This window comes from Pteronotus mesoamericanus, unplaced genomic scaffold, assembly GCF_021234165.1.
Source record: "Pteronotus mesoamericanus isolate MK-2021 breed Mesoamerican mustached bat unplaced genomic scaffold, CSHL_Meso_final contig_73, whole genome shotgun sequence".
Taxonomy (NCBI): domain Eukaryota; kingdom Metazoa; phylum Chordata; class Mammalia; order Chiroptera; family Mormoopidae; genus Pteronotus; species Pteronotus mesoamericanus.
The window spans coordinates 30,435,577-30,454,011 of NW_026555245.1; the positions used below are offsets into that span (position 1 = coordinate 30,435,577).

Here is an 18,435-nt window from a genome sequence, read left to right on the forward strand (position 1 = left end):
GTTTGGACTTAATCCTCTGTTTCTCACATCCTTATGGTGATAAAATTGCTTTTTCATGTAATAGCTAATAATAGCACATGGGGCTAATATTTACTGAGATACATGTTTTGAAAAAGGGTAGAAACGAGTATGAAGAGAATATTTTCCTTGATTTATCTTAATATTTCAACATTTAGGTAGGAATTGATTGATTTGAAGTCCTGCCTTCACATTTACTTTTTCTGTTTAAGTGTGAATGGCTTAATTCATTCTAATGATTTTTTTGTTGTCAAATGCAATTTTCCTGGGTGAATAATGATACTAGCACCATATGTCCTCATTAACTTTAATACCTTTGCTTTTGTTTCTATTTAAAAGAACTTTTCAATATGGAAAATTTAAATCACACATGAAAGTACAATGAATACTATAATGAACCCCATGTAGCTATCACTCAGCTTCAACATTTACCAACTAACAGCCAGTATTATATCATGAATACCAACCCTGCATTCATAATCTCCAGCTTGATTATTTAATTAAGTAGTTAATGTATTATTGACACCATTAGAGATGTTCCCCACTCCCCCATCCCTTTGCTCCTCTCTACCCAGTCCCCACCCCCTTGGCCTTCACCTCATTGTTGTCTGTGTCCATGGGCTATGCATATATGCATATATGTTCTTTGGCTAATCTTCCAGTCCCCTCTCTTCTCCTCCCCTCTGAAACTTGCCAGTCTGTTCCATGTATCCATGCCTCTGGTCCTATTTTGTTCCTCAGTTAATTTTGTTCACTAGATTCCACATATAAGTGAGATCATATGATATTTTTCTTTCTCTGACTAACTTATTTTGCATAGCTTAATAATCTCCAGGTCCACCCAGCTTGAAGCAAATTGAGACATCATATAATTTTATCCATGAACACTTTAATATGTGTTTTAAAAACATTGGAGTTTTAAAAAATACCAGTTATTATCACACCTAAAAAATAATAATACTTTAGTATCATCAAATATCTCCATTTCCAGTTTTTCTGAATGTCTTTTGAGTCTTCATATGGAACTATGAATATTTACTGGTTTCATCTTTCAATGGTATGCTTGTTATTTCAAAATATTCTAGTAGTATAGGATATAAATGTCAGATTTTACCTTCAAAGAGTTTATACTGTACTCAAAATATCATTTTATCTTTTTGGATTTAAATTATTTTTAGACCCAAAAGAATCATATTTGGACTTACTGCTCTATCTGGCCTCTGGAGAAAGGTCTTTTCTAGTGTAATAATTTATAAAGAATTATTATTGACAGAGTTGCAAAATTAAATAAAGCAAGTAATCCAGTGTAAAAAATGTTTTGTGACTTTCATGTTTGTGTAACACAAAGTGACTAAATCTGCAAGCAAAATTACTTCTTGACTATGATGAAGGCTGTTAGCATCAAGTGGTGTCTAGAAAGGCCTCTAGAGAAGATGGGATATATGTTTTTATTATTTGCACTTTTATAGACTTTATGCAAATATGCTTTGCTCAAAGAAGAGTAGACTTTTCTTCACATCATTTGATAAGTTTGTGGATTGTCCAGCTCTTATCTATTTCCTTTCTTTTTTTAAAAAAGATTACCTGTCTGTCTATCTATCTATCTATCTATCTATCTATCTATCTATCTATCTATCTATCTATAAAAGGAGAGAGAAAGAGAGGGAGAGAAACACCAATATGTGGTTGCCTCTTGTGCACTCCCAGCTGGGGATCTGGCCTGCAACCCTGGCGTGTGCCCTGACTGGGAATCAAAGCAAGGACTCTTTGGTTTGCAGCCAGCACTCGGTCCACTGAGCTACACCAGCCAGGACTGTCCTGTCTTGTAACTTTTATCATCTCTGTAAACAAAAAGAAATAGTGAGGAAAAAAAACAGAAAAATCAAATTAATCAAGTTGAGCATTTAAAAAAACTTCAGCTTAGGCTCAGTAATAGATTGTTAATAAGGAATAGAAACTTATTTCTTGCCCAAATTATATCTAAGAAAGGAAATCAAATTAGTAATCCTTTTTCCATAACTACTGAACCACCTGTATTCGACAGATATGGCTGGCTTCTCTTTGCTACGGTTATCCCAAGACATGTGCAGCTGGGTATTCCCACAGGCTGGCCCCTAATCAGCTTTTGGTATGACCAGTTCCTTCTCTGGGACTAGGAATCCAGAGCTTGTGCTCTCTCAACAAAATGGCATTCAAAAACAGAGCTCTTCATTTCTGCTCCTGGCTAGAAGCTGGACCATGCCTGAAAAATTGGTAAATTAGACTTCATTGTAATGAAAATTTTGGCTTTGTGAAACACTGTTTAAGAAAATGTAAAGACAAGCTGTAGACTCAGAGTCAATATTTACAAATCATATATCCAACTAATGACTTATCTCTGGGTCATAGAATGAACTCTCAAAACTCAATAATAAGAAACCAAATGACCCTATTAAAAAATGGGGGAAAGTTTGAGTAGAGACTTCACCAAAGAAGATACGCAGATGGCAAGTACATGAAAACGTGCTCAATGACATTAATTGCAAACTGAAACTAAAATGAGATGCCATTACATGCCTGTTTGAATGTCTAATCCTCCCCTGTCCCCACCATAAAAAAAAAAAAGAAAGAAAGAAAGAAAAAAATGACTGTCAATTTTGGGGAGGATGTATAAAATTGAAAATGATTAGAAAAAAAGTTTTGCAGTTTCATAAAACATTAAATATACACCTGCTATTTGACCTAGTCATGGTACCCTTCACTATTTACCCTGGAGAAAGGAAAGTGTATGTATACACAAATGCTCATAGTAGTTTTATTTGTAACAGCCCAGACTGGAAACAACTCAAATGTCCATCAACAGGCGAACAGATACACCATTTGTAGTATATCAACACAGTGGAACACTTTTGCAGTGAAAGGGAATGAAAGGGAATATATGCTAGCACATGGATGAACCTCAAAATAATTTATTCTAGGAGGTAGAGGCCAAATAATAAAGAGTACACACTTTATGATTCAATTTATCTTAAATTTCAGAAAATATAAACTGATCTGTAGTGACAAAAAGCAGATCAGCAGTTACTTCAGGATAGGAAAGGGGTGGTGAGGGCTAGAAGAAGGGATGGCCAAGAGGCACAAGGAATTGTCAAGGGAAAATGGAAGTATTTCCTGTCTTGATTATGGCAGTGATTTTTGTGGGTGTCTATATGTGCCAATGCATATCAAATTATGTACTTTCAATATGTTTGGCTTACTATATGTAAATTACACAAAATAAAAAGGAAAAAGAAAGGAAGCTCTAGAGCATTCTTCCTGAGCATGATTTTGATACGATTTTGATACTCCTGCAAAGTTAAAAAAAAAAAAAAGAGGCCATGGTAATCTAAAGTGTTAATTACAATTCTAGATTTTAGTCATCCATATCCACTTTAAATGCTGATGTTTATTTAAAACAAACTTTTAATTTCTTTTTAGGCAACTACTCTAAGAGTAAGAAAATTAGAAGAAAATATTGAATCAGAAAGAGCAGCACATTTGGAATCAAAATTTAATTCTGAAATTATTCAGGTAAAATGTAAACAAAATTTTTTAAGTATATTTTATTGATTATGTTATTACAGTTTTCCCAATTTTTCTCAATTTGTCCCCCTCTGCCCAGTACTCCCCTTCCTTCCAGTGATTCCCCCCGGCATTAGTTCATGTCCATGGGTCATATATATAAGTTCTTTGGCTTCTCTGTTGCCTGTACTGTTCTTAATATCTCCCTATTTTGTACGTATTCAATTATGCTTCTAAATCCCTATACCTTTTCCGCCTTTCTCCCCTGCCCTCTCCCAGCTGATAACCCTCTTCATGATCTCCATATCTGATTCTATTCCTGTTCTAGTCGTTTAGTTTGTTTTTGTTTTTTAGATTCAGTTGTTGATAGTTGTGAGGTTGTCATTTTAATGTTCATAGTTTTGATTTTCTTCTTTTTATTAAATAAGACCCTTTAACATTTCATATAATAATGGCTTGGTGATGATGAACTACTTTAGCTTTACCTTGTCTGGGAAGCACTCTATCTGCCCTTCCATTCTAAATGTAGTTTTGATGGATAGAGTAATCTTGGTTGTAGGTCCTTGCTTTTCATCACTTTGAATACTTCTTGCCAGTCCCTTCTTGCTTGCAAACCTTCTTTTGAGAAATCAGTCGCTAGTCTTACTAAATAAATTTTTTGTATGGATTTTACTAAGCTGGAAAAAACAGCATTATATTCAGAAACCAAGGTATGCACTTAGAATGGGTAACATATTGCTAAGACAATCATTGTCCTACTTACTATAGGGATATAGTTAAGGATAGTCTTTACTGTACTAGAGGAGGTGTTTGCATAGTATAGCTCATAGGTCAGATTTCACTGCTTGTTCTTGTGAATTTTTATCTTGTCTACTTTTATGCTACTGTGGCAAAGTGGAGTAGTTGCAACAGACAACTCATGGCCTGCAGAGTACAGAATATTTACCATCTGGCCCAGAAAGATTTGATGATCAGAGTGTTCTTTTCATCAAAAGCCATGGGATGAATTTGGTTTTGAAAATATCCCATGCATATTGCCTATCAGTGTATTAAAAGCTGAAGGTATAAAAGGCAAAGGAGCTTCTTTTGAGACTAACATTCCACTACTAGAAACACTATGATATAGATATATACATAGGTGTATAGATAGAAATATGAAATACTGAAATATTATGGGAACATAATACAGAGAAGGATTAAATCTGAGAGGGGGATGAAATGAAGGTATCCTAAGAAAAATGCCCTTTTCCTTTTCTTAGAGAATGAGAAGGAATTTCTAATTGAGGCTCTGCATTTTAACTGGCAGTTGGCAAACCACACCCATGGACCAAGTCTGATCTACAAATAGCCTATGCTGTAAATAAAATTTTACGTAAAGTTCCATGAGTCTAAACCTCCTTTATTTCATTTGGGTTTGTTTTTAAGACTTAGACTTCCCTCTACCTTAAATTTTTATTTCTAGAAAGTTGCAGTTTCATCTGTTTTAATGTCCTTATATGAGATGAAACTAAATTTGTAAGAATTTTGTACTTTTCAAAAACTTTTATCGGAAAATCAAGATGGCGGAGGAGTGAATGGAAGCCACACTGACTTCTTCCAGGACTTACCTGGAATTACAACTAAATTGTGAAGAAATCACCTGGAACAAACAAGTGAACAATAGCGAGAGAGTACCCTCATAACCTTGGACAGAAGAATCAGCTTTAGCACAACCCAGCGGGTAAGGAGTGCAGTAGACTCGAGAAGACAGGCGAGGCACCCACAGGCGGCAGCACCGGAAGGATATCGAGACGGCCCGTTGGATCCCCCTGAGAGGAGCGGGGTCTAAACCATACGCGGGGAATCTCCAGCCTACAGCACCAGAGCCCAAAAAGTACACAGACAACAGCCAGCTGCAAAAAGCGGCAGGGTTGTTCTCTGCCGGAGACGGGGCGGCTGGAGATGCAAAGAGCCTTTTAAAGGGCCAACGCATACAATTGTATTTGCAACCACTTACTCTGGTCGCTGACAAAGGCGGGGGCAGAGTGAGCTAGAGACACCTGAGGAGAGACTGGAGACCGAGGCTTTGAGGAGAGAACGGAGAGAGGAGCCGGCGGGATCCCAGTGCTGACTCCTCCCCTATAGGGCAGCAGATATCGGGCTCAAGCAGACCACTCCCCTGAGCGGCAGCAGCAGCAGCGTGAGAGGACTCAACAACCCCGCCCCCAGGAGGGACTCTAGTATAAAACTGAGACCTAGTATACCTAGTAAAATTTAGTCTCAGACTAGCTTAAAAGCATAAGAGACTAGCAAATAATTGTAATTAATCACCATCTTATCATAAGCTGTAGTTAAATGTATGTTTGATGTATTCTCATTAAATTTGTTTGGACACTGTGTCATGAAAATGAGAAAGTAGTTTCAAAATTGTTGACTCATAGTTGTTCATTTGAAGTCAGTTTTTCTTTCAGTTGGATTGAGTGTGCTTATTTTGTAAAAGAAGATAGCAATGTAGTCAGAAGAAAGTGTTTCCTGTATTTATTTTACTTATAAACATTGGATTTAGATAAAACAGCTGAGAAAAATAAAGCTTAAAGACCAAGTTTGAAAAATTTACAAAGTTGTGTCTACCTATTTATTCTACTTCCTTACTTTAGTGTAAAAATAAATGTTTCAATTATTCCAAAATACATTTGTATAATTGGAAGATTTCTTGTGATTTTTATTTGTATAGGTTAATTTATGAACCATTTTCATATTGTCGTAGGCTTCATTTCTTGGCAAGTTCTCCTTTCCTAACTCAGGTTGTCTTTTGCCGTCTCTGTGAGGCTTGTCTCATACAGAGTTCACAGTTTTTCTCTGATTTCATGGCCCTTACTCCATGCCTGTGTGACAGGAAGCACTTAACACATGCTCCTGTGCTCTGTTCTCTCCCAAAGACTATGAGCACCTCAAAAGCTAAGATTATATCTTTTCTTGATTATTATATATATCTTTTTTAAAAATCATGTTTCTTCTATAACACTTGTCTCAATTTTTCCCCCTTTGCCCTCTACCCATACCACCCGGCCCCCAACTCCCACAGTCAATACCTACTCTGTTGTCCATGTCCATGGGTTATTCATACATATTCTTTGTCTAGTCCCTTCCACTTATTTCCACCATTGTCCTCCTTCCCCATCCCCTCTGGTCACTTTCAGTCTGCTCCGTGTTTCCATGACTGCTGTTTATTTGGTTCGTTAGTTTATTTTGTTGAATAGAGTCCACTTATAGGTGAGATCATATAGTATTTTTCTCCTACTGACTAGCTTATTTCACTTAGCATAATATTCTCCAGTTTCATAAATGTTGTTTCAAAAGGTAGGAGTTTCTTCTTTCCTTTTCTGTTTCTTTTAAATGCAGATTGATTTTATTTATTTATTTATTTTAAATGTCAAAATCCATTATAAAATATTAAAAAGTTTAAATCCATTATAAAGTCTCAGCAATTAAAATAACATGACACCAGCACAGAAATAATGAAGTAGATCAATGAAATAAAATGAGCACTGGAGAAACAAATGTATATATCTGCCTAACGATGTAATATATGATTAAATTCATATTTCAAATCAATGGGGAAAAGGCTTATTCAACAAATAAGGTGCATGGACCACTATGACTTGAAATAAAACAAATATAGAGCCCTATTTCACACATTATACAAAAAATATTCAGGTGAGTTAAAAATCAATGTGTAAAATCTAAGGAGTTTTAGGGAAAATGCAAAATAATATTTTTCTTACCCTGAAGTAATATATTCAAGCCCAGGAGCTATAAAGTAAAATATTGACAATATGACTATATTGAACATTTAAGACTATACAGTTATATACACATAAAAAAAAGTTAAAGGACAAGTAATAGAATAGGAAAGTATTTGCAACACATCTAAAAAAGGGGTAATAGTTTTTGGGATTTTTTTAGGGAAAAAAATTCTACAAACATTTAGTCAAAAAATGAATAAAGAATACCAAAAAGTAATTTAAAGCTTTTAAAAAATAATAGAAATAGGCAAGAAATATACAAAAACAGGTTTAGTTTCAACAAGTAATGAAGTAACAAAATAACACATCATTGTCACAATCAGATTAATAAGAATTAAAAATATTGGTAATATCAAGTATTGGTGACTGTGAAAGGAACTAGGTATTCATAGAATCTTTTTCTTCATCTTCTTAAAGCAGTCCCTTTAGCATTTCTTGCAGTGCTAGTTTGGTGGAGGTGTATTCTTTTAGCCTTCTTTTGTCTGGGGGAAACTCCTGATTTCACCTTCCATTTTAATTGAGAGCCTTGCTGGGTAGAGCAGTCTTGGTTGCAGGCCTCGGCTTTTCATGACTTGGAATATTTCTTGCCATTCTCTTCTGGCTTGTGGGGTTTCTGTTGAGAAGTCAGCTGCTAGCCATACCGGGGCTCCTTATATGTTACTACCTCTTTCTTCCTTGCTGCCTTTAGGATTCTCTCTTTGTGTTTGATACTTGCCATTTTAATAATGATGTGCCTTGGAGTGGGCCTCACTGGATTCTTCTTGAATGGGACCCTCTGTGCTTCCTGGACTTGTGTGACTTCTTTTCTCCTTCAATTAGGGAAGTTTTCCATCATTACTTTTTCAAACAGGTTCTCTATCCCTTCCTCCTCTTCTTCTCTTTCTGGTATCCCTATCGTCTGGATATTATTATGTTTCAGATTGTCCTGCATTTCCCTCAACACCTCTTCATTCTCTTTGAGTCTTTTTTTATTTTCCTGTTCTTTCTGGGAGCATTTTTCTACCTTGTCCTTCAGCTCGCTGATTCGATCCTCTGCTTCATCTAGCCTGCTTTTGATTCCTTCTACTGTGTTCTTCAAGTCAGAAATTGTATTCTTCATATCCTCTTATCTCTTATTGATAGTTTCTATGTCCTTTTTTCATGCTGATACAGTTTGCAGTAAGTTCCTCGTAGTTTCCCTGTAGTTTTTAGTAATCGTCTCTGAGCTCACTGAGCTCATTAAAACCATTGTTTTGAACTTCAGTATCTGATAGTTTACTTGCCCTTATTTCATTTAGTTCTTTTTCTGAGGATTCCTCCTTTCCCTTCGACTGGGGGGGGGGGTGTTTGTCTTCCCATTATTTGTCAGACTGTTCATTTTTGCTTCTGCTTCTTAAATTGATCTGTCTTGACTTTCTGACTTTGTGGTATGAATTTCTATGGTAGGAGACTGCTGTTTTTTCTTTCTGGATCTGCCCCTGATGATGTCAGATGTTGACCCTGTCTCACCTTAGGCAGTCTGTTCGCGACTTTTAGAAATCTGTTGTCTGTGGTTGTCTCCTTCAGTTGTTAATCTAGTCACTCTGCACTCAGCAGTCAGGCTTAGGCACCACAGGGTGGGGCAGTGTCCCTCCTGGGGGTGGGGTTATTGGGGCCTCTCACGCTACTGCTGCCGCTCAGGGGAGTGGTCTGCTTGAGCCCAATATCTGCTGCCCTATAGGGGAGGAGTCAGCACTGGGATCCCGCCGGCTCCTCTCTCCGTTCTCTCCTCAAAGCCTCGGTCTCCAGTCTCTCCTCAGGTGTCTCTAGCTCACTCTGCCCCCCGCCTTTGTCAGCGACCAGAGTAAGTGGTTGCAAATACAATTGTATGCGTTGGCCCTTTAAAAGGCTCTTTGCATCTCCAGCCGCCCCGTCTCCGGCAGAGAGCAACCCTGCCGCTTTTTGCAGCTGGCTGTTGTCCGTGTACTTTTTGGGCTCTGGTGCTGTAGGCTGGAGATTCCCCGCGTATGGTTTAGACCCCGCTCCTCTCAGGGGGATCCAACGGGCCGTCTCGATATCCTTCCGGTGCTGCCACCTGTGGGTGCCCCGCCCGTCTTCTCGAGTCTACCGCACTCCTTACCCGCTGGGTTGTGCTAAAGCTGATTCTTCTGTCCAAGGTTATGAGGGTACTCTCTCGCTATTGTTCACTTGTTTGTTCCAGGTGATTTCTTCACAATTTAGTTGTAATTCCAGGTAAGTCCTGGAAGAAGTCAGTGTGGCTTCCATTCACTCCTCCGCCATCTTGATTTTCTCCTGATTATCACATTGCCTAGCACATATTAAGTGCTTAAAAAATTTAAACATCAAATAAATGATAAGTTAATATTAAAGACATTAATATTAGATAAATATCATCTCATTAGGCCCTTTCAGGAACCCTGTAAAGTAGATAGTTTGTATATTGTTGTTGCTATTATTATTGATTACTCTTCACATATAAGAAAACGCAGGTTTTTTGAATTTTAGGAATATTCCCAAGGTCATATAAGTTAATTTGTAGAGCTGAGATTAAAATCTGAGTGTGTGGTTCTTCAGCCCATCACATATCTAGTATGAATCAGTTTTTCTCTCCCCCTCTTTTTTTTTTGCGCTTTAGCCAACTATTTTTAATTTAATTTTCTGAAAAGGCAAAATATCTCCATAGTTCAAAAATCGAAACAATACTGAACGGTCTTGCTTTCATTCCTCTCCTTCCCATCATTCTACCCTCTTGCTTAGTTCTTATTCTTATTTTTCTCATTTGTTTACATGAAATATAGCATACAATATACGAGGATCTGGACTTTTCTTTTTTTCAATATGTATTTACACTACATAGAAAACTTCTTTTTAAAAAGTTGTTGTGCTCCCTTTTTTACAGCTACCTATTCTTTTATGTGAATACACTATTCTATTTTTGGTGTAGATAAGGAATACAATTTTTAAGATGTTATATTATATAAAATTTAAGTATATGCAAAAATAGAGACAATAGTGAGCTGAAACCCCCATGTACCCATCAGTTAGTTTTAGGATTTGCTTTAGGTCAATTGTGTTTTACCTATTACCCTCCCCAGCCCTCTATCCTCAGATTATTTTGAAGCAACACCCAGATACTATATTACCATATCCATAAATATTTCAGTCAAATCGTATTACTTGATAATAAAAACCTCACTCTATAGTAAGAAATCTCCAGAAATAAAAAGATGTGTTACCTTTCTTAGGCTTATAAATCCTATGATATTTTTCATAAGAGGGGGAAGCAGAATTCATTTCAGTTAAAAAAAAACAATTTATTATATTTCATAGTAGAAGTGTTGAAATGGATTAGATAGTCAAAATTAAGCCCTTGGATGGGAGCAGGTTATGTTATATCAGCCTAACCTTTTCCTTAGCATAGTTAGCTCTATTGTTCTGTCTTCTTCCCTTCCATTAAATTTGTTGAGAAAGAAACTGAACTGTCTTGTGTTTATTTCCCCTTCTATACAAAAGAAGAATGAAGTGTTTGATGAATAATAATCTGCTATTGATAAAGTATTCTACTCAATTTGTGATTGATGCTACTAGCATTTCCTTGCTTGCTTTAATTACTTCTCTGTCATCTGGTAGTTGCGGATTCGAGACCTTGAAGGAGCTTTGCAGGTGGAAAAGGCCAGCCAGGCAGAAGCTGTTGCTGATTTGGAAACGATCAAGAATGAATTCAAAGAAGTTGAAAGTGCATATGAGCGAGAAAAGCATAATGCACAAGAGAGCTTTGCAAAACTAAGTTTGTAAGTGTTTTGCTATAAAATTCTCTTAATTAGTATAGTTTACGAAAGCTATATGTGTGAATGTGTAGTATTTTAGATATAGCTCCCACTAATGTCAGTGGTAGATTGGGGGTAAATGACTTCATAAACTATAATTATACTTCCCTGTGCAGATAAATATGGAATTGATCTTTTGGATTTTTAAGTATCATTGCCATTCCAAGTAGTCTTAGGAAGGTAGTTCTTAACACTAGAAAGTAAATGTATTAACTTATTTTATATCTGCTGATGTAATACAGTATCTTTAAAAACCTTGATTTCTAGGCCCCTAAAATGGTCTGTGTGGAGATGGGTAATTTTTATTTTCTCAAAATGCAGAAATCATAATGTAATTATTATTTACATTGTAAGTAGGAGTAATAATACTGCTGCTAGTGGCTAGCATGCATTATGGCTCACTTCATGCCTAGTACTGAATGGTTTCCTTGAATTTATGTAACACCTTATGAGGTAGCTACTCTTTTTACCTCTGTTTTACATATTTGGAAATTGAGGCTTAATGAGAGTCAGGACACACAGCTAATAAGTGGCACACCATGATCTTTCTGACTCCTACTACTTTAACATTTTTCTATACAAAAAGCCTTTTGTCTATAATATTCTATGGGATGCTTTAAGAAATTTATAGTTTTTAAATATTTTCCCCCTAAAAGTTAATAGTAAACATTTTAAACCATTTCCCTCTATGGTATGGGCATGATAATAGGTTGGCAATGAGAGTTATGTATGTATGTATGTATGTATGTATGTATGTATTTTTTTCATTTTATCTTTATTGTATTTTTTTTCCATTACCATCTAGTCCCCTTATGTCCTCCTCCTGACAGCAGTCATCACACTGTTGTCCATGTCCATGAGCCCTTTTTCCTTTGTGCTCAATCCCTCCACCCCCTATTCTCCCCCACAACCACTGCCACTAGCTGTCATCTGCTCTCCATCTGTGAGTCTGTCTCCATTTTCCTTGTTAGTTCAGTTTGTTCATTAGATTCCACATATGAGTGAAATCATACAGTATTTGTCTTTCTCTGATTGGCTTATTTTACTTAGCAGAATGTTCTCCAGGTCCATCTATACTGTCACAAAGGGTAAAATTTTTTTTCTTTTTCTTTTTTTTATGGCCGAGTAGTACTCCATTGTATAAATGTCCCATAGTAGTTTTATCCACTCATCTACTGAGGGTCACTTGAGCTTCTTCCATATCTTGGGGATGGTAAATAATGCTGCAGTGAACATAGAGGTGCTTATGTTCTTTCAAATTAGTATTTTGGGTTCTTTTGAATATATTCCCAGCAGTGGGATTGCTGGGTCAAAAGGCAGATCCATTTTTAATTTTTTGAGGTATTTCCAAACTGCTTTCCACAGTGGTGGTATCAGTCTGCATTCCTATCAACAGTGCAAAAGGGTTCCCCTTTCTCCACATTCTTCCTAGCACTTGTTTTTTGATTTATTGATGATAGCCATTCTGACAGGTGTGAGATGATATCTCATTGTGATCTTAATTTGCAGTACTCTGATGATTAGTGATGTTGAGCATCTTTTCATATGTCTATTGGCCATCTGTATGTCCCCTTTCGAAAAGTGTTTATTCAGGTCCTTTGCTCATTTTTAAATTGGGTTTTTTTTTATGTGTGTTGAGTTTTGTAAGTACTTTATAAATTTTGGATATTAGTTATTTATCAGATGTATTGGCGAACATGTTCTCCCATTCCATGGCTTGTCTTTTTACTTTGTTGATGATTTCCTTTGCTGTGCAAGAACTTTTTAGTTTGATGTAGTCCCATTTGTTTATTTTTTCTTTTGTTTCCCTGGTCTGGGTAGATATATCTGATAAAATATTGCTACAAGCAATGTCTAAGATTTTGCTGTCTATGTTTTCTTCCAGGATTTTTATGGTTGTAGGTCTAACATTTAAGTCTTTGATACATTTTGAATCTATTCTTGTGTATGGGATAAGAAGGTGATATGATTTCATTTTTTTTGCATATATCTGTCCAATTTTTCCAACACCATTTATTGAATAAACTACCTTTAACCTATTGTATGTGCTTGCTTCCTCTATTGAATATTATTTGACTATAAAGGGGTGGGCTTATTTCTGGACTCTCTATTAATACAGTTACAGTTATATATGTACCTGTTTTTATGCCAGCACCTGGCAGTTTTGATTACTATGGCCTTATGATATAGTTTGATATGAGGTAGGGTGATTCCTCCATCTTTGTTAGTCGTTCTCAGATTGCTGTTGCTATGAGGAGTCTTTTGTGGTTCCATATAAATTTTTGAAATACCTGTTCTAGTTCTGTGAAATATGTCATTGGAATCTTGATAGAAATTGTGTTGAATCTATAGATTGTTAGGGTACTATGGACATTTTAATGATGTTGATTCTTCCTATCCATGGACATAGTATGTGCTTCCGCTTATTTGTATCTTCTTCATTTTCTTTCTTTAGTGTCTTATAATTTTCTGAGTATAGGTCTTTTATATCCTTGGTTAGGTTTATTCCTAGGTATTTTATTCTTTTTGAAGCAATTGTGAATGGGATTGTTCCCTTAATTTCCCTTTCTATTAGTTCATTATTGTCCTATAAAAATGCAACTGATTTCTGGATATTAATTTTTTATCCTGCTTCTTTGTTGAATTCATTTATCAGTTCTGGTAGTTCCTTCGTGGAATCTTTGGGGTTATCTAGGAACAGTATCATGTCATCTGAAAATAAAAACAGTTTTACTTCTTCCCTTCCAATTTGGATGCCTTTTATTTCTTTCTCTTGTCTGATTGATGTGGCTAGGACTTCCAGTTCTGTGTTGAATAAGAGAGGTGAAAGTGGACATCCCTGTCTTGTTGCCAATCTTAAGGTGAATGCTTGTAGTTTTTGCCCATTGAGTATGATACTCACAGTGGGTTTGTCATGTATGGACTTTATTATGTTTAGGTATGTTCCCTCTATTCCCACTTTACTGAGAGTTTTTATCATAAATGCATGCTGGGTTTTTTCAAATGTCTTTTCTGCATCTATTGGTATGGTCATGTGGTTTTTATCCTTCATTTTGTTTATGTGGTGAATCACAATTATTTATTTGTGAATGTTGTATCAACATTGCATTTCCAGAATAAATGGCACTTGAACATGGTGCATGATCTTTTTGATGCATTGCTGTATTGGGTTTGCTAATATTTTGCTAAAGATGTTAGTGTTTATGTTCGTCAGGGATGTGGTCTCTAATTTTTTTTTGTTGTAGTGCCTTTATCTGATTTTGGAATTAGGGTAATGCTGGCCTTGTAAAATGAGTTTGGGAGCCATCCCTCCTCTTGAATTTTATGAAGTAGTTTGAGAAGGAAAGGTGTTATTTCTTCTCAAAATATTTGGTAAATTCAGCTAGTCTGGATGAATTTTGACTTCTGGTTTGGGGCTTTTGTTGGCAGTTTTTTGATTACTGCTTCAATTTCACTAGGTGTAATCAGTCTCTTCAGATTCTCTGATTCTTCTAATTTATTTTTGGAAGAATATACGTTTCTAGGAATTTATCCATTTCATCTAGGTTGTCCAGTTTGTTGGCATGTAGTTGAAATAATATTTTCTCACAATCCTTTGTATTTCTTTGGTGTCAGTTGTTATTTCTCCTCTCTCATTTCTGATTTTATTTATGTGGTGAGTCTGGTTATAGGTTTTTTTCTTGGTGAGTCTGGTTATAGGTTTTTCAATTTTGTTTATCTTCTCAAAGAACCAGCTCTTGGATTCATTGATCTTTTGTATTTTTTTTAGACTCTATTTTGTTTATTTATGCTCTGATCTTTATTATTTTCTTCTTTCTCATTTTGTGGTTCTTTTTCAAGTTTCTTTAAGTGTAAAGTTAGATTATGTATTTGAGCTTTTTCTTGTTTTTTTTTTTTTTTTTAGATAGGCCCGCAATGCTATGAATTTCCTGCTTAGGATTGCTTTCCCAGTGTACTACAGATTTTGGATTGTTGTGTCCTCATTTTCACTTGTTTCAAGGTATCTTCTGATTTCTTCCTTGATCTTGTTGTTGACACATTCATTGTTTAATAACATATTATTTAACTTCCATGTTTTTGCTTGTTTTTCAGTGTTCTTCTTGTGATTGATTTCTAGTTTCATAGCATTGTGGTCAGAGAAGATTGCTTGATATGATTTCAATCTACTTAAGTTTATCGAGAAATGTTTTGTGTCCTAACATGTGGTCTATTCTGGAAAATGTTCCATGTGCACTTGAAAAGTATATTCTGCTGCTTTGGGGTGAAATTCTCTGAAGATATCAATTAAATCCATTTGATCTAGTGTGTCATTTAAGGCCACTGTCTCCTTGTTGATTGTCTGCCTGGAATATCTATCCACTGAAGTCAGTCAGGTGTTAAAACCCCTAACTATTGACTGCATTTCTGTTGATCTCTCCCTTTATGTCCATCAAGATTTGCTTTACATATTTAGGCACTCCTATGTTGGGTGTATAAATGTTTACTAGGGTTATATGCTCTTGTTGGAATGTTACCATTATCATTATGTAGAGTCCTTCTTTGTCTCTTACTGTAGCCTTGGTTTTAGAATCTATTTTGTTGCATATGAGTACTGCTTTCCCAGCTTTTTTTTTCCATTTGCATGAAATATCTTTTTCAATCCTTTTACTTTTAGTCTGTACCTTTTATTCCAAGATGGATCTCTTGGAGGCAGCATATATATATGGGCCTTGTTTTCTTATCCATTCAGCTACCCTGGGTCTTTTGGATGGAGCATTTAATCCATTTACAATTAAGGTGATTATTGATAGATACATATGTAGTGCCATTTTATTGTTAGAGTGTTTTCCTCTGATTGTTGTCGTTGTCATTGTAGTCGTTGTCTTCTCCTCTCCTTCTTAAGGAGAGCCCTTTAACATTTGTTGCAGTACTGATTTGGTGTTGACAAACTCCTTTAGCTCTCTCTTATCTGGAGAGCTCCTCACTTCTTTGATTTTAAATGATACCCATGCTAGGTAAAGTAGCCCTGGTTGTAGATCCTTGCTTTTCATCACCTTGAATATTTCCTACCACTCCCTTCTGGCCTGAATGTTTCTTTGAGTAATCAGATGACAGACTAATTGGTGCTCCCTTGTATTTAGTAACTACCTGCTTTTCTCTTGTGGCCCTTAGGATTCTCTCCTTGTCTTTAAGCCTTGTCATTTTAATTATGATGTGTCTTGGCATAGGCCTCTTTGGGTGCAACTTATTTGGGATTCTCTGAGCTTCCTGGAGTTGTGTTTCTTTTTCTTTCACGAAATTAGGGAAGTTTTTGGTTATTAGGGAAGTTTTTGGTCTTCAAATAGGTTCTTGATCCCTTGCTTGCTCTCTTTTTCTTCTGGTATTCCCATGATGTGGATGTTGTTATGCTTCATGTTATCCAAAATGTTTATTAAGTTCTCTTAATTTTTTAAAATTCTTTTTTTCTTTTTGCTGCTCTGCCTGGGTGTTTTTTCTACCTTGTCTTCCAAATTGCTGATTTGATCCACTGCTTCATCTGACCTACTGTTATTCCTTCCAGTGTATTATTTATTTCAGATATTGCATTCTTTGTTTCTGACTGATTCTTTTTTATGGTTTCTATGTATTTTTCATGCTGTTGAGTATACTTATAATCATTATTCTAAACTCCCTATCTGATAAATAGCTTGTCTCCATTTCATCTAGTTCTTCTTCTGGAGAATTGTCTTGTTCTTTCATTTGGGGTTTATTTCTTTGTCTTCCCATTTTGGCTGCTTCTTTGCATTTTCTACCTTAGCTGTTAAACTAATCAGTGGTTAAACTAATACAGCTACAATTACCAGACCTGCTTAAGCTCCACAGGGTGGAGTAGAGTAATTCCTGAGTGTAGGGCTCTTGTTTCCCCTCAGGCTGATGTCACTCGCAGGGGAGTGCTCTGCCTGGGGAAGATGGCTTCTGCACTATGGGGAATGTCTCAGCACAGGGATCCTGGTGGCTGTTCCTTCAGTTTCTCCTCAGAGCCACCAACCCCAGACTCTCCTCAAGTGTCTCTAGTCCATTCTGCCCTTCCTTTGCTGAAGCCCAGGGTAACTGGCTGCTTGCGAAATTTTGTGCATTGGCCCTTTAAGAGGCTCTCTGCATTTCCAGCAGTCTCTCCCTGGCAGGCAGAAACCTGGCTGCTTCTCACAGCTGGATGTTATCTGGGTTCCTTTTTGGCTCTGATGCTGCAGGTTGGGGAACCCAGCTGGGGATTTAGAATCTGCGCTTCTCGGGGGAAGGCTGTCATTAAAAGTTTGGAGTGAAAAATGGAGCATGTATTTTTGAGCTATAAGTTTGGTCAACATTTTCATAACAATGAATATCCCTACATGAAATTGTTTTAAGTGGAATGTATACATACATATTAGATGGAGTGTGTGTGTGTGTGTGTGTGTGTGTATGTATGTATTTTAAAGAGTGTATCTAAGAATTTGATAACAGGCTATTTTAACAAATATATGTTATATATAATTTTAGATAGACTATATATTCTATTTTCGTTAATCAAATTTTCTTAGTTATAAATTTTTTTCCATCTAAAACTTATAATATGAAACTAAAGTTTTTCTATATATATACATATATAGAATAAAACTAAAAAATATATATATATTTTAGTTTTCAACATGTTAAGTCTTCATTAACTGTGGTAACTGATTGCTAAGCAATGGTAGGGAAAAGGAGGTAATTCTTAAATCTAGTTTAAATTTAAATTCAGTTTAAAACAAAACTAGTCAAAGATCTGCTACAGAGTGGATTGAATCTAAATTTGTTTATTTCATTACATTCAATTTAGGAAGTTAAAATTGTTTCTTAATATATCACTTAAAAGTATAAAAATAACAAAAGTATTATAATTTAGTAGCATTATTATTATTTTCTTTCTTGGCAAAATACAGCGCAAAGATGGCAATTTGTTAAAATTTTCTGTTACTGTTGTTACATTCCTAGTTGAGCTTTTTTATTTTTCTTAAAAAAATAGAATGGGAATCTGGTAGGAAAGAAGGTATCTTTCCTCCGTCCTCCTTCCACCTTCTCCTTTTCCTTTCTTGCCTTCACCCTCCATCTTTCAAGTCCTATCCCTTCTCTGTGGGAGCTCCAAGAGAGGGGCTTCCGTCAGTCTCCACTGTACTCCCGCCCTGCTCATTCCCTGTGGGTGGGGCTGTCGGCAGAAGCACAGGAGCCAGCTTCTTGGGGTAGTGCATGAGATTCAGGAGAGCAAGGGGATGGTCCCTATTTAAATGGACTCAGTTTGGGTTTTATTTGTA

The 18,435-nt window shown here is 36.1% G+C and overlaps 1 protein-coding gene across 1 annotated transcript in view; it reads left to right on the plus strand.

Annotated features, from left to right (window-relative positions):
• The window catches only part of CCDC171 (coiled-coil domain containing 171), a 289,149-nt gene that overhangs the window by 63,785 nt on the left and 206,929 nt on the right, over positions 1-18,435 (plus strand). The window contains exons 8-9 of the mRNA XM_054583183.1: positions 3,475-3,567; positions 10,953-11,113. Of these exons, the coding sequence (XP_054439158.1) occupies positions 3,475-3,567; positions 10,953-11,113 (254 nt within the window). The remainder of the gene's footprint in view (positions 1-3,474; positions 3,568-10,952; positions 11,114-18,435) is intronic.